The sequence below is a fragment of the Nothoprocta perdicaria genome, unplaced genomic scaffold (genome assembly GCF_003342845.1).
Source record: "Nothoprocta perdicaria isolate Ctin4 unplaced genomic scaffold, notPer1 scaffold_166, whole genome shotgun sequence".
Taxonomy (NCBI): domain Eukaryota; kingdom Metazoa; phylum Chordata; class Aves; order Tinamiformes; family Tinamidae; genus Nothoprocta; species Nothoprocta perdicaria.
In genome coordinates, this window is record NW_020454827.1 from 465,195 (window position 1) to 479,983 (window position 14,789).

Here is a 14,789-nt window from a genome sequence, read left to right on the forward strand (position 1 = left end):
TCAGACCCATGAAATCTACCCGGAAAGCGAGATTTCATCTTTCTTATGAATTTTTCCATAAAAAAAATGAGGCTTCAGAGAGGAATGCAGCATTCCTGCCCTCCAGGAGGACAACAAGGAACAACSAGCCAAAGCGAGGGGCAGTTGGGCGGCAGCTGCTTCCTCCCCACATCCTTCCTCCCTCTAAAGTCGGGGCCAGACCCAGGGCCCCAGGATGGGGCTGCTTTTTGAGGAAGCCATTTAAGGGCTGTTTCACAGCCAGACATTAAAACCACACACACGGTTTCCTTTCAGCATCACGGCGACATCAGTGAGGGAACTATTCTGCCAGCTTAGTGAGCAGAGACAGGAAAGGGAAGGCCGACGGTTGTTGTGTTTGTGTTTCAAGAGCCAATTTCTGGCGGAGGGGAGAAGGGTGTAAGTAACGGAGTAAAATGAAGTGCTGTGTACATAAATTTTGGTATTAAATCTGTGTATAGTGTAAAACCGGGTTTGCCTCTTCCTTGCTCAGAAAGGAAGGTCGCAAAGAAATGACAGGACTGAGCCCTGCGTGGTACTTTAGGGACACAGTGACAACCTGCAAGGAGCAGCTGGGGCCAGGCCCGGTGCCCCCTGTGACAACCGCAGCACTCGGTTCATCCGTCGGGTCGCAGAGCGGAGCAAGGGGGACCGTCCCCTGGGATCGGGGCACTCTGGGACACCACCCAACACAGCAAGAGGCTGAGAACCCAAAAAAGAACAAGTTCCAGGCAGCCAGGAGACGCTCATCCCCATCTGCACCAGCAGCTAAAATTAACTGCAGTAATTAAGCTTTAGCTGCATGCACTTTTTATTTTATTTTTTTGCAAAAGGCTTAGCTGAAACGTTTAGTTTGAAATGCCGCTTGGCTACCTGTTCCTCTCATCCTTCTAATACTCGGGAGAAATTCATGATAAACCCGTCTATTGGAAAACAAGAGTTTTGTTTTCATAAGGTAAGACATGTAAGCGTGTGTGGGGGGGGAAATCAGTATTCTGAAAATACGATGCAATTCCTTTAAGTTCAGATACTAAAACAGCAGTATCACTAGCAACAGAAACCAGGTAATCTCAGAGAATCCAAATAAGACACAGAGACAAATAAGACAAAGAGACAAATAACTGCACAAATGAACTGAAAACTCAATATTTGGGAAAGTGTTGATCCTCTCCTAAGYATATATAGGCTAAGGAACAAACTTCAGTCCAAGTGCTGGTTCACCATAAAATCTTGAAGTTAATATTTACTTTACTCTTACTTTAAGAGCTGTTGTGAATCCACTGCTGTCCAGTTAACACCTTCTAGTATCCTAGTATCCTAATTGCCATTAGATACTAGATATCCTAGTATCTAGTATCCTAATTGCCATTAGATACTAGGAAACCATTACCCTGTACTGTATTAAAGTACTGTCACAGGTGACATCACGGGCCATGGATTTGGGGATTTATCCCATGTATTCCATGAGGAGAGACTCTGTGCCYACCATTGAATCGTTGCCCAAATTTCCTATTTATTTTTGCCCTGAATGACTGGAGAGGCTCGGCCACTGAGGGCACTCAGCAAACACCGCGAGGATTAACAGCCACCAAAACATAATGTGAGTTTTTCACCTTTTTTCACCCAAAAGATCTACAGAATACGTATTTTTTTTCTTCTTTCTTTCTTTGCTAAAAGAAAAAGGCCAAATAGACATTCGAGGCCTCCTGAGCTGGCAGCACTCGGCAGAACAGCTGGGAGCAGAACAGGGATCCGAGGAGGTATTTAGCCAACCTTACCTAGGTCTTCTTCCCAAAATCCCACCCAAACTCTTCCAACCCAAGCACAATGCCAGTTGGAGCCATATTCTCTACTAGAGAGTTTAAGGCACTCTAATAAATTTCCCTTTTCAGCAGGAATGAAGTATTCTGTTATTTTAAATGAGGCTCAGCCAGGCTGGCCCTGTTTGTGCTCAGCCACCTCTGTTGCTCTACCTGCCACTCTGAGGCAAATCCGGACGAGCTCTTACTATTTTCCCCACTGGTAAAATCACGCCAAACACTCCCTATTCGGAACACATGCATTATGCTCTATGTCAATTTAAAAAGCAGCCTTACCTTATTAAAAAAAAAAAAAAAAAAAAAAGTTCATGCATCAAGCAGATTCTTAAATACTGAACAGGTCATAAGTCATTCCAGTCAAAAGCAATTAGTTTTCTGTATTCTAATCAGGAGATGAAATCTGAAAAGCTCCTTCTAATGGCTGCGAGTCTGCAGGCCGTGCTACCACTGAATTTTTCATTTTCAAACACAGGAGCAGCAAGGACTTCTGCTGTTTAAACACACCATCTTTTACCAAACAGAACAGCCTCCCTACATATTTAATTGGCAGAGCAGGTTTCGCTGGCCCACATGAGATTAAAGGCAGCCCTGGATGCAGGAAACACATTTCAAAGAGAAAAATCTTGCCAAGATGCTTCGCAGCTGTATGGCTACAAAATCCTCAAAATAGCCTTTAATTGGGCAAAATATTCTAGGAAAACTCACTGCAGAAAAGCAGCATCTACTTCTGTGATCGCAAATAACTAAAAACGCAGAGGACACTGAACACGAAATCCAGCCCAATCCCGCTCCAAGTATTTTATTATGATGCCCTTGCTCCTTCCTGCAACAAACTCCTAAATAATCCATCACACGCCTGAAACCTCTGCTTCAAAAGCCGTGTGTGCCGGGTAACTGGGAGCAGGAATTTGCGATTCCTCCAGCCCTGACACAACCTKAAGTTTTTAATCTTTCAGAGAGGAAAAACTGTAAAATTAATAGAGCTCTTCCTAAAGCTAATAATGACACAACCTGATAAAAAGGAGAACCTGGAAAAGGCCAGGGAATAGAAATGAGTTTTCATCACTAAGGGCATCACATGGGAGGTAGGTACGGCAAAAGCACGTCAGCAACTCCCTCTATTAATCACATTTCGGGAAGTTTTGCCAGCAACCTCAGCTAAACTTGGCTTCACTCAGAGTAAATCAAGCTCTGAGTTAGCTCCAGGAGGGATCTCTTCACTAGATGTCACGCAAAGGAACAAGTCCTTTGGAAAAACCACATCATAGGCTGCTGCCCCAGGTCAAGCTCTACACCCTTCACCCCAAGGGCAAGGAGATGGCAAAGCACAGTCTATGCAACCCTTACCATAAGGGGACATGTTTCAGCAAAGACTTGCAAGTGCTTATTGATCTCAGCTGGCCCTGAGGCAAACCATGCCCCATGAGCAGCAACATCTGCTGCGTCAAGGTCCACAGGGACTTCAGATTTGCTCCGTACTCAAAATCTTGGCTGAATAATTCAAGCTTCATGGGATCTTTCCTCTTTCCAGACAGTCCTGAAGATGAAAATACTGAGAAACTCAGCTGCACAGGTAGGACTGCAGGCTGCTTACCTTGGGGAAGCAGCAGATGGTCCTCAGCTTAAGTGGGCAACAGATGAAAAGAGATGGGAGTGCAGGCAGGGTTTGCTGCCTCCTGCCTTCCTACAGCTGCACGGAGGCCGAGCCATCTTCAGCCTTCAGATGGATCAAAAGCCACAGGCTTGAGAAGAAGAAAAACTCCTCCAGTTTATGCACCTCTCTGCAGACGAGCAGTTATCTCGGGGCCGTCCACGGGTAGCTGGGCAGCTGTGAAGCTTTGCTGTAAGGGAGCATCAGTACAGGACAGATGGCTTCTCCCTGCAATTAGCAGCCCCTCCTGAGACACCAGGAACTTCAGCAAGGTTGAGGTTGGGCTTTTCATCAGGCTAGACTGAGAGCTTTGGCAGCGGTGACACCTAACAGGGCTCCACACTCCCGGGCAGGAACAGCAGGTACCTCTGACAAGCTGCTACAAGGAGCAGTGACAGGTCACTTGTAGAAGAAGGTTCTATATTCCACAGATCAGATTTTGAACTCCAGGTGTTTCTGCAGGGTCTTACTGTTGATGTCTCCATGCAGTTTAAAATAYRGAGGCAATRGGTACAAGYTGAAACCCAGGCAGTTCCATCTCCACGTGAGGAAGAGCTTCTTAACTGTGAAGGTGCCAGAGCCCTGGCACAGGCTGCCCAGGGAGGCTRRGGAGGCTCCTGCTCRGGAGATCTCCCAAATCCACCYGGCTGCGACCAGGTGCCCTGTGCTCTGGGTGTCCCTGCTCRAGGAGTGGGCTGGACTGGATGATCCCTAGAGGTCCCTTCCAACCTCAACCATTCTGGGATTCTGTAGGGGCTCCCATTTCTTATGGCCCAAGAACATACACAATTCTAATGCACGCCTGCTGTATCAAGGGTACCCAGTGAGTATTGGGTTTGGGCACTAAAAAGCTATTGAGACAGCTGCCTGGCAGCCTCTGGAATGCTCTCCTGGCTGGATACGTGGAATCCTCATCCAGGCTGTCCACAGTGGAACCCAGCAGCGCAGTCAGGGCTTGATGCAGGTCGGACACCGACAGCTCCCACGCTGCAATCCGCACATCCTGCCGGCCAGCCCCATTCCACACRCTGGTTTCTCATGTTCCGACATGAGAAACTTTTTCCCCCTTTATATAATGGAGTTATAAATGGGAAAGACCTATTTTGACCAATATCTGTGATCAAAAACATTCTACTGCCTTATTTTCACTGATGTCTATTACCAAAAACATTCTAGTGACTTTGAGACAGGTATTTCTCAAGCTACTTGAAGCCTTTTCACTAGTGATCCTCAGCCTCTTCCTCACGCACGAGCTGTGATTTGCAGCTTTCGGCTTGGGCAGGGTCTCTTTCCTAACAGAAATAGGGAATCAAAAGAGCACGAGTTTCTCCTCTTCCAAATTTCACATTCTTTTGCCTTTAATGGCAGCTCTCCAAAACGTCCAGGGCTATTCCAGCCTCAGCCACATTCCTATTGCCACAGGAATGGCTCTGGAATTGCCACCCAATCTCTCAGTAAATGCTGGGTCTGCTTTGCAACCACCGACCTTCTTGATGACYATCAGACCAAGGCCACTTGAAGGGCTAATTTTCAAGCTCAGGCCATACAGGGATTCACTTACTAAAGGGATCCAGTTATTTATTACTTAAATACACACACACACACACACGAGACCTTTGCTGCTCTAAGTGCATGGGGAACTGGCCATTTGCTTCAGAGACCTTCATGGGCCCCAGTAAATGGTCTGGGCTGGTCTTCCTTAAGACAGTACTGGGATATAATCATTAAAACTGCACAATATCCAGCCTCTCTCCAGCAAGAGATATAAAACATACTACAAAACTGGAAGTTTTTAATATACATACATATTTATATAAAACATACCCTACATCTGACTCTAGTTTTCACTACAAGTTAAGTTAAACCAAGTTAAAATAACCCCCATGAGCCCCACGTTAACCCAGCACTGAAAAGCCCCGGCAGTATGGGAGCTGCTGACACAAGTCTCCTYCTCAGCACGCAGCTCCCCTTGCCGCTTCGCGCCGACGAGGGCCGCGCCGCATCCGTGCTGAKGGCCAGGCAAGCAGGAGAGCCCTGGTGCAAACCCTGCTCCAAAGGCCGCCCCGAGGAGCTCGGCAGGGCCAGCACAACCTCCTGGCCACACATCCAGCTGCTTCCTCACAAAGCAAATGGTGACCYACAACCAGCCAGAGATGGATACAGGTCAATTGGCCTCGTTGCCCAGAGTTGTTGGGAGCAGTGGCCAGGAAGGGGGGATGTCTCCAGGCCTGGAGTGAGGGGGACAGGGTGCAATGTTGGCTGCGCGCGAGCCAGCTGCTCGGGCTGCTGAGCAACGCGCTCTCAGAGCCTCTTATTTATGCTTAATTCTCCCCTTTTATGCCTAATTGTCCCCTTTTATGCTAACTGGGCTCCTAATCTAAAGCCCATCTCAAGTTTTTTCTCTGCAAATTACACGAACAAACAGAGCCATCCAGAAACAAGCCGTGCACGTCACCAGCTTCAACCTGCAACCACTGCAAAAGCCCTGAAATGCTGCATGCTGCCCATGCAGGCCAGCACGACTGCAACGGGAACAGCACAAACCCCTGCAAAACTCCAATTAAAAAGCATGAGCCAAGAGAGCACATGCCCTTTCCAAGAGGAAGGCAGCGCATTAGGAATCTGGGAAGGAAGCCACCGACCTCCTGGCAAGGCAGCCTGGAGAAGCAGATAATAAAACAAGCCCAGCAATACAGCCGTAAGGCATTAAAAGCGAGAATTAATGCGGCCTTTGTTCATTATTAGAAATATAAATAGCTCTTGTTTGGGACGCTTGGGGCCTATCGGAAGGGATGCGGCTGCTCRAACCTGCAGCCCAGTGAAGGAAACGGTATATGAAGTTGTCTCCAAGGGCAAGGAAAAGGTTTGACCAACAGGAAGGGGCGCCAAGGGCAGAGAGCAGCACCTCTGCCTCACGTGCACCGTTTTTCTTGACTGATTTCAACTATTTTTGGTAGGTTGCGCCAACCAGGGCTTGGGCACTGCTGGGGTTTGGTCACCTCGGTGTTTCTAGCAGCTCCTTTGACCCGCAGCAGCAGCAAAAGCTGCTCCCTGATGAGAGCAGAGGCTGAGCGAGCACTGCAGGTGACGGTCCCGCCGTCAGGCTTTACGGCGACCCTCTCCGGCCGTTATTTACTGAGCTAACTAATTAGCCAGCCACTGTTGCAGATAATGAGGAAGCGTTAGAGCGTTTTGAGGCCGAGTCTGAGCTCGGCACATCTAAAGCGGCCGCCCTTCTGTGCGGGAAAAGGGCTGTGSATGGGAATAAGCCACTCAGGAGCTGCCTGCGCACACAAAGGGAGCAGCAAGGGAGCATCATTTGCAAAATAAGTGTTCAAAAAGGGAAGAAAAGGGCAGGATGGGAGGCAGAGAACCTTCGTTTTTTAGCCTGTCATGCGCTGCCAGTACAGAAACCTAGTGCTGCATATAGAAATGTGAATATAAAATGTTCTCAAGGTGACAGTCCTCTGAAGCCCAGTTCATTCAGTTTTGCATCAAAAAAAAAACAGTTTTAACTGAACAGGAGGCTGAGCAGAGCCTCRTATCAAGCAGCCTTTCCCACTGCATACGCAGTACTCCGGAAGCAGGGAATACAGTCAAAGCCATAGAGCAAGGCTACAGAATACRTAAAATAATCTATTAAATATATAAATACAGAATAATCCACTCMAGATTAGAGCAGACATACTGCCCGTGTACCAGCACCACCATCCTGCCCTTTTGCAAACACTTGCTTGATGTCACCTGGAGGAATCCATGAYTTAGAGCAAAAAAATCTCCTCCAAACACCCGGCAATAACAGGAGATRTTTCCTCTAGAATATTAACCCCCATAAAAGCTGGCAGGTTGCTTAACTCATTGGTGACTAGTATGAAAGCAACTGGTCTTATGCTGTCCATGAATAATGTCTTCATGATGGCACGTGAGGGCAGGATCCGGCTGTGGAGACGTCCTGCTCCACCAGCCCCGCTGCATCCCTCATCTCACCTACTTCATTTCAGGCCTGGTTTCTAAAGCTTAAGAAGCTTAAGACCAAAAACTTTGTTTTTGCTTTGTGAAGATTCTGTCCTCAACTATTAGCTCAATTTAAAAGACGCAACAAGAGCAAAATGACCATACTGAGGGCCATTTAGCAGCAAGAGGGTCAACTGATGGGGCATAAGTCAGAAGGGCTTCCAACTTTGTTTCCTTCCTTTATTTCAGTCATTTCTGCATTAAATTTTCATTTCTTGGCTTTTTTCAGTTCACTGACCTCTAGAATTGGGATTTTTTTGACTCCTGGAGAGGTGCCCGAAAACCTCATTCTGCCTCTAGGAAATTCGCAGTTTGGCATTTAAGGAGAACAGTATCAAATGCTCCAGCTGCAGTCCTGCTCTGTACTTGACATCAGAGCTCTCCTGTCACCTTCCTCCCCCTAGATGACTCAACAGGGACCGTTCCAAAGTTTGAAAGTTGTCCTCAAAGTAGAGGTTCAAAGATATAGTAGAGAACAAAGCAAGAAAGGCTCTCGAGTTGCCAGGGAAATACAAAACCATCTGTAGGATCTTGGAAGAGGCTCGAATTTGTTGGACTGTGTAGGGGCCAGGAGAAGTTGGCTGTTGAGGAGGCCAAGACCCTTTTTTAAGCATCATTTACCAGCGTTAACTTCCATATCGAAGCAGAGACCTGACAGCGAGAACAGTCGCAAATTGATACCAGGAAATAAATTCCACCATAGAAATAAACCTCAAGCACATAAATGAGAGGTGTCTGCAAGACATTAAAAGATACTTGGGTAGCTCCAGCAACCTGAGATGTTTTCCTTCTAATTGTAAGGCACGTACAAATGCAACGATGTTCRTGCATGGAGGCAGAGGGAAAAACCTAACAAATATCTGAATTCTGTTTATGATTTTAGGAGTTTATGATATTAAGCATGCTCGCTCCTCTGAGGGCTCTCTATGCACAGCCTCACGCAGCCTGGTTAGATCCTAAATTTGTCACTTTAAAAAGCAGGACATAAGCCTGCTGAGCTGGCAGGTGGGAGCGTTAGGCCAAAAATCATTGAATTTAGCGCAAAGCCAACAAAAAGCACGTTATTTCATTTTTAAGGCGTGCATCTTTTAAGAGACTAAGATACACCCCTGCCTGGCCCACRCAGGAGGCAGGAAGGCGACGGCCAGCTTAGAGGCACGTTGCTTTGCAGCTAATATTGAAGAGGTCCCTTTTCTCCCCGCCCCGGGACCTGATGCCCAGGGAAATCTCTCTCTTCTCCATTACTTTGCACCGAGAGAAGCCCCATGCATTAAGGCACCTGTGCAAGGAAGCTCTTGGCCCGAGTGCCCAGGGTTTTGCTGCTGTTTTGAATGAACCTCCCTCTGGGAGCATCACTTCAGCAGCGGCAACCTTGACTTTCCAAACAGACAATTCCCCAAGCCACGAACACCAGTCTTTTCAAAGGGTTTTCAGCAAAAGAGCTGTGACCCTGGCACACAAGCAGTTGGCTCTGCTCTCTTCTCCTCTGCCATCTATCYGTATTTCCCGCTGTTCCAAGCCTTCCCTAAGGCTTGTTCCAAGGCAAGCTTTGCAATGCAGTATCACACAGGTGCTGCACTGTGTAATATTAATCAGATAGCCATCCATTCACCAGAACTGAAAAACCGATGAGGTCAGGTTTTTGCGGATGCTGTTTTCCACAGGGTGCAGGTGAGACCAAGGAGAACGGAAAGCTCYACTGCTGCACAAGGCAGGTACTAAACTCCCAAGTTAAGATGGGTGTTGGAGGGCTTGTTCCTGCTACGGACACGCTCATCTCCCAAGCGCTTCAAGAAGTAAAGCTCCCAAATTCCAAATACGCCTGTACTCAGCCCCAAACCAGGCTTTTTACAGCCCCCAAATGCCCAGCTGCTGCCGTCTTAAATTCTAATAATATTCACTTAGCTTCATTCAAAGTACGTYGAATTATTTACTGGATGCCATCCTGTAAGCATTAACCACTTAAACTGTATTACTTCCGCAATTTGATGTTTTTAAAAGCCGTATCTTTGACRAATTGATAACGTTCTCTGGAAATCAGGGCCTGGCTTCACACAGCACTGTTGCCTTTGCCGAGCAGCCAAGGCCCCGGCAGGGAAACGCACCCTGGCTTCCCAATGGTGTCCTTCCCTCGGGCATGCAAGCAGCTCCAGCTGACGGAAATGCAACATTGGAACAGGAAAGGGCAGATTTTCCAAAGGTCGAAGGTCTGGCTGGTGCTTTTACTGGCGCAGAGATGAATACAGACCATTCGGCCCTTTGGATTCACATATATTTCCAAGAACTGCTCTAGCTCCAAAGGCTGTGCAAGAGCCCGTTCAGATGCATAGGCACCTGCTGTAAATAAGTTTAACAGTTCCGGGAAGATTTCCAGGCGGAAATTCCCAAGGGGAAGGCAGAGTTGTGGGACACTTATTAATGGCTCAGAGCCCACCTCCAGGCTGTGCAGCAGGAATAAACCCGGAGCGTAAACCCTGCACAGCGGGTTACTGCTCCCAAAAGACACTGCGGACGTGGTCACAGAACCTCGCTGCTCCTTCATTTTCAAGCACCACTGAGACACTCAAGGCAACTTGGGAAAGCGAAACAGCAAGGTCGAGTGCTGGGCAAATTGAGACTGGGGTGCAAAACCAGGAATTGAGAGGTGCTTTGGATCTCAGAGGGCAGAGATCACCGCCCAGCATCGCTGCCTRGGCGCCGCGTGCATCGTTACGATGGAGCTTAATGCTTTTGGATTCAACTGCCCCGTKCGCTTCGAAGGCACGGCTTGTAAGTCACATTAAAACATGGTACTAAAACATCAACCGCGCACACAGCCCCAGCATCTGCCAACACCCGGCCACAGGGACCGGCCCCCAGAGGCCAAACATAGGCTGCAAAGCGGAAAAATTAGCTGAAATATTCTGTGCCTGGCCAGCCGGCCCCCACGTCACCCCGCACAGATTCTCTCCGTTTGCTGCCGAGCAGCTCTGACACGATCCAGGCAGCGGCAGATCCAGGTGGAATGTTAATAGGAAGGCACTAAGATTCCCACTGAAATGGGCCCTGCCGAGTCATTTTACRTAATGTGATGTTATTATTTCCCAAGGTGGGGATTTCGGTGCACCCTCTGTGCACGGGGCACAAAGGGGCCGTCCCAAAGGGAGGGCTCTGCCTGCGGCACCGCACGCGGGGGCAGCTCCCTGCGTCTGCAGCACTGGGTTATGGGCGTGAGAAACTGCTGGGGTGCAAAACATACCGTAAAGGGAGAGCTCTTCCCACGCTCCTATGCATGCCAAATATATATATATTACAATATATATATATATATATTTTATATATATATATATATATAAAATTATAAGAGAACAGCCTTTGTGGAAAGAAACCCAACTGTCCCAATCCCTTAGGGCATTTGCATCAAGTAATAAAATGGATTTTCAAAAGCTTAAGGAAGCCTTTTTTCCAGCCTTACGTGTCAATCAGATAAGCCAGTGCAGCAAATTGATATCTCTGGCAAGTCCAACATAGTCAAACCGAGTGCAGGCTGCAAACTTGCAGCTTAGCTTCCAGCTCACGTCCTGCAGCTGCTTTTTAACCTGCTAAAGCCCCATCTCAGAACCATGATCTCCTATGTTTATTCTGTTTAACAAAGCAGATAACATCAAGCTGTTCGAGTTCTACAGTAATAACATCCGTGGAGAGTTACACCCGAAAGCACACACTGTGTCATGACTCCAAGTTTATGGGATTTGGTTACCTCTCCATTCTGTACCCGGGCTTAGAAATGCAGAAATACTTCAGCTCGACCCTCCCACTAATCTTTTTTATGCTCCTGCTTCGACTAGTTTGGATTATTTAACGGCAGTGAAAGCTACAGGCATAAACCTGAGCAGCAGAGCACAGGAAAGCAGTCAGCAAGGGCTGCTGCTGCCCTCCCCACACAGGAGGGCAGGGTAGTATTTGCTGTGTGAAGGCAAACGGGGCTACATTGGGAACATCACCTGAGCATCAAATCCTGCCACAGATAAGCCACAGTATGAGCTTTGCTGCAATTGAGGTAGTCGCTGTATTGCTTTCTAGGTAGCTGAATTCAGGACCTTGGGCTCCTCTGCTTTCACAGGGCGAGGCAGGATTGATACCTGTCGCTGGGGTTGCTYGCCAGGTCTTGCTCTGCCCTTCAGGCACCACCAACACAAAGCTCGAGCAGGACAATTGAGTCACACATTCACACTGGTGTTGGGATCAGGGAGGGAGCTGCAATGCAGGCTTCAACAGAACGCCCAATTCCTGCTTGCGGATTAGAAGCRAAGGGACCAAGTTATGAAACAGCACATGGAGTTTGTGCCATTTGGTCTGGCTACACCTCTGTTTGGAAGTGGCATGTGGTGTGTCCGATGGGGAAGGGAAGGGAATGTCCAGGAATCCAAGCCAAGCGGACGCAATTCTGTGAGGAGCTGCTGAGCCTGCACCTCCCGCTCTTCTTTTAGAGACAGAATCACGGGCTTCATCACTATGGCAGCAGACACCTGGCTCCAGAGACCCTGCAGCTCACGTCTTCGTTACTGCAGAGCCGGCTCGGATGGAAACCCCCCGGCAAGGGCCATGAGAGCCTCAACGTTGCCCCTTGGGGACACTAGCCATCGGCGGGTCCAAAGTGCTCGGGTTGGGGCTGTAAACCAYCTAAGCGTCCTTCTTTTATAGGGATCTGGAGGAAAACCACCACCCACAGCCCAACAAAAGCAGAGAAGCCAGAGGAAGGCCCTGGAACCGAAGGCATGCAGAGCTCCAAAGGAATCTGCCCAGAGGCATTCCAGCACTTCCACCTTCCCAGGGCTTCCCTCCTCCCATCTGCTCTTTGCTTTTTTAAACCCTTGGCCAAGAAATGCCTCCGATTCCAGCACTCGAACGGGATTTATGTTGCACTGCAAGCGCTGTGCAATTAACAGATTTAATGCCTGATTCATTTCCCTCTTCAAAGGCAGCTTGGAGAGAAGCACAACGGGAGATGGCTGGGCTCTGTAGCAGTGGGTATATCACACATATACATGATATAATGCAGCCCCTACCCCTGCTGCAAGTCAGCACATCCCTACTTTTCYGCTACACGTACCAAGCCTTTTCCCCTCTTTAGGGCCCTGGCTATTATTCAGTCTTTAGGTTAATCACTCCGAGTTTTTTTTCCATCTTCAGTCGGGATTTTTCACACACCACCCCCTGTTTCCGCCATAATTTATCAATTGCTTTTTCCAGCCCGTTTCACCACATTTCTAATCTCATTTTCCCAACTATGCTGTCTACAACCATAACAGAGCAGTGACTTTAAAAGCCCAACGCGCTTCACTAATTTCACAATGTGCTAAAAGAGATAACAGAGGGAAGGCCCTATTTTCATCTCAGGGCGATTACTTCAGTTGGCGTGTCGGAGCCAGCGGCACAGAGCGAGAGGAGCAGGACACGCAGCCAGGCAAAGGGAAGTCAAAGGTCTCAAGTCTTTGGCAYGGACCAACTATCAGCACAAGAAACCCAAGCCCCTCTCTCACGTGTGAGACTCGGTGTCCTCCTCTTCCCTGCTTTTCAGAAGCTTTGGGCAGGTGTTTCGTTCTCCATTATGCTAACAGGGACTCATCCRAGCCAGCAGCACGTTGGTTTGAGCCACTATCACAAATGCATCACATACTAATAAAAATGTGCTGATTAGAAACGATTTCCAGAGGACACAGCCCAATACAGTTCTACCTAACAGCATACATAATATAATAACAYAATCCTACCTAACAGCAGTGCTGAGAGCAAGCTCCTTTCCAAGCTATTCAAAGCAGCTATGTGACGTACCTAGCTCAGTCGCAGGTCATCCAGGACTTTTTCAGTGCTATTCAATTACTTTGGCCCTGTCTTTTAGTAAACAGAAATCCTCAGTTTTCTTCCCACCTGCAGTTCGGTGCACGTCAGTGTTCTCTACATTACACCAGGCTAACTCACACGTGGAGCCTCTGGACCAGTTTTGCTGCAGGTAGAGGCAGCTTTGGCCTAAAGATAATGTTTCTAAGCATAAGGGTGMGTGGCATTGCAGCACTCCTGAACAAATCCTGTCTACAGATAGCATTTCTGAGCTAAGTTTTACTTCACCCATGCTCAAAAGTTTGAACAAGTCTTCCTCTCATCCTATTTAGGCTTCTTTACCCCGTTTGACTTGCCACGGTGCTGCAATCCGGCCCCTGCTAAGCTGTTGCCTTTTCTGTGACTTGTCACCTGGTATTTATCCACTTTTCCAGTATTTTAAGCTGAAAGGCATATTCCAAAGCTTATGATATCCCAGCTCCTCTCCCAGCATAGCAAAAGCTATTCAGGTTGGAATCCCCTGTGCTAAGAATTAGGAGACAAAAGGGTAAAAGCAAAAGGTTCAATAAGGTACCACGGTGCCCTCAAATACAGAGCCTCATCTGCATGAAACTTACTCCAAATGTAGAGATACTTTGAATACATTATTTATATGAAATATAGCTTGCATAAACACTGGAAGGAAGCTGCTCCGAGTCCAATATTTATACCAAACTGCTTTCAGGATTTCTAATTAAATATTGAAGGTTTAACTTCGCACACCACCTTTGTTCCAGTGGAGGAGCAGCAGTAATTAACCTGATTGGGAAAAGCTCTGCCGTTAGCTAAAAGGCACCACGCATTTAAACTGTCTAAGCCTCAAAAGAAGTGGCARTTTTCCATAAGCCAAAGTTCCATTATTAAAAACAAAAAAAAACAAGGGAAAAATTATAATTCTACACAATTTCTACACAAAATTTAAGAGAGAAACTTAAAACCTAGTCCTGAAGAGTTACTCATTTTGATGAGTATAGTTCTGAAGAACAAAGATCAGTTTTAGGCTGAGTGTCCTGGATGATCTGAAGATGTCTGATCCTGCTTCCATGCTGGCCTTCTGCCACACTGTTCAGGACAGCACGCTAACATTCAAACTCCATTTGGAAACGGGACAAACCAGCTTCAAGGCAGCCTTGATTCCACCTTTTAGATGGTCAGAGGGAGTTCAGAACAGAAAAAGCAAAGCAAAATAAGGGGAGATACTCACGTTGCCCATGTACTCGGAAAGCAGATCCTGCAAGGCCTGTCGCACCGCATTACACTCGGCAACGATGCGTTCCCGGCGGTCATCACGTGTGCAGGATGAATCAGCCATTAAGGCTGCTCCACTAATGATGCTCTCCAGGCGCTCTTCCAGGGAAGGCCTAAAACGCTCTTCGCTGAACGTTGATGGATCCACAATAATTTGTTTCTAGCAAAATAAAGGTTTG

At 47.6% G+C, this 14,789-nt stretch overlaps 1 protein-coding gene across 1 annotated transcript in view; it reads right to left on the reverse strand.

Annotated features, from left to right (window-relative positions):
* The window catches only part of CTNNA1 (catenin alpha 1), a 90,959-nt gene that overhangs the window by 53,920 nt on the left and 22,250 nt on the right, over window positions 1–14,789 (reverse strand). Inside the window, exon 7 of the mRNA XM_026035767.1 lies at window positions 14,567–14,770. Within this exon, the coding sequence (XP_025891552.1) occupies window positions 14,567–14,770 (204 nt within the window). The remainder of the gene's footprint in view (window positions 1–14,566; window positions 14,771–14,789) is intronic.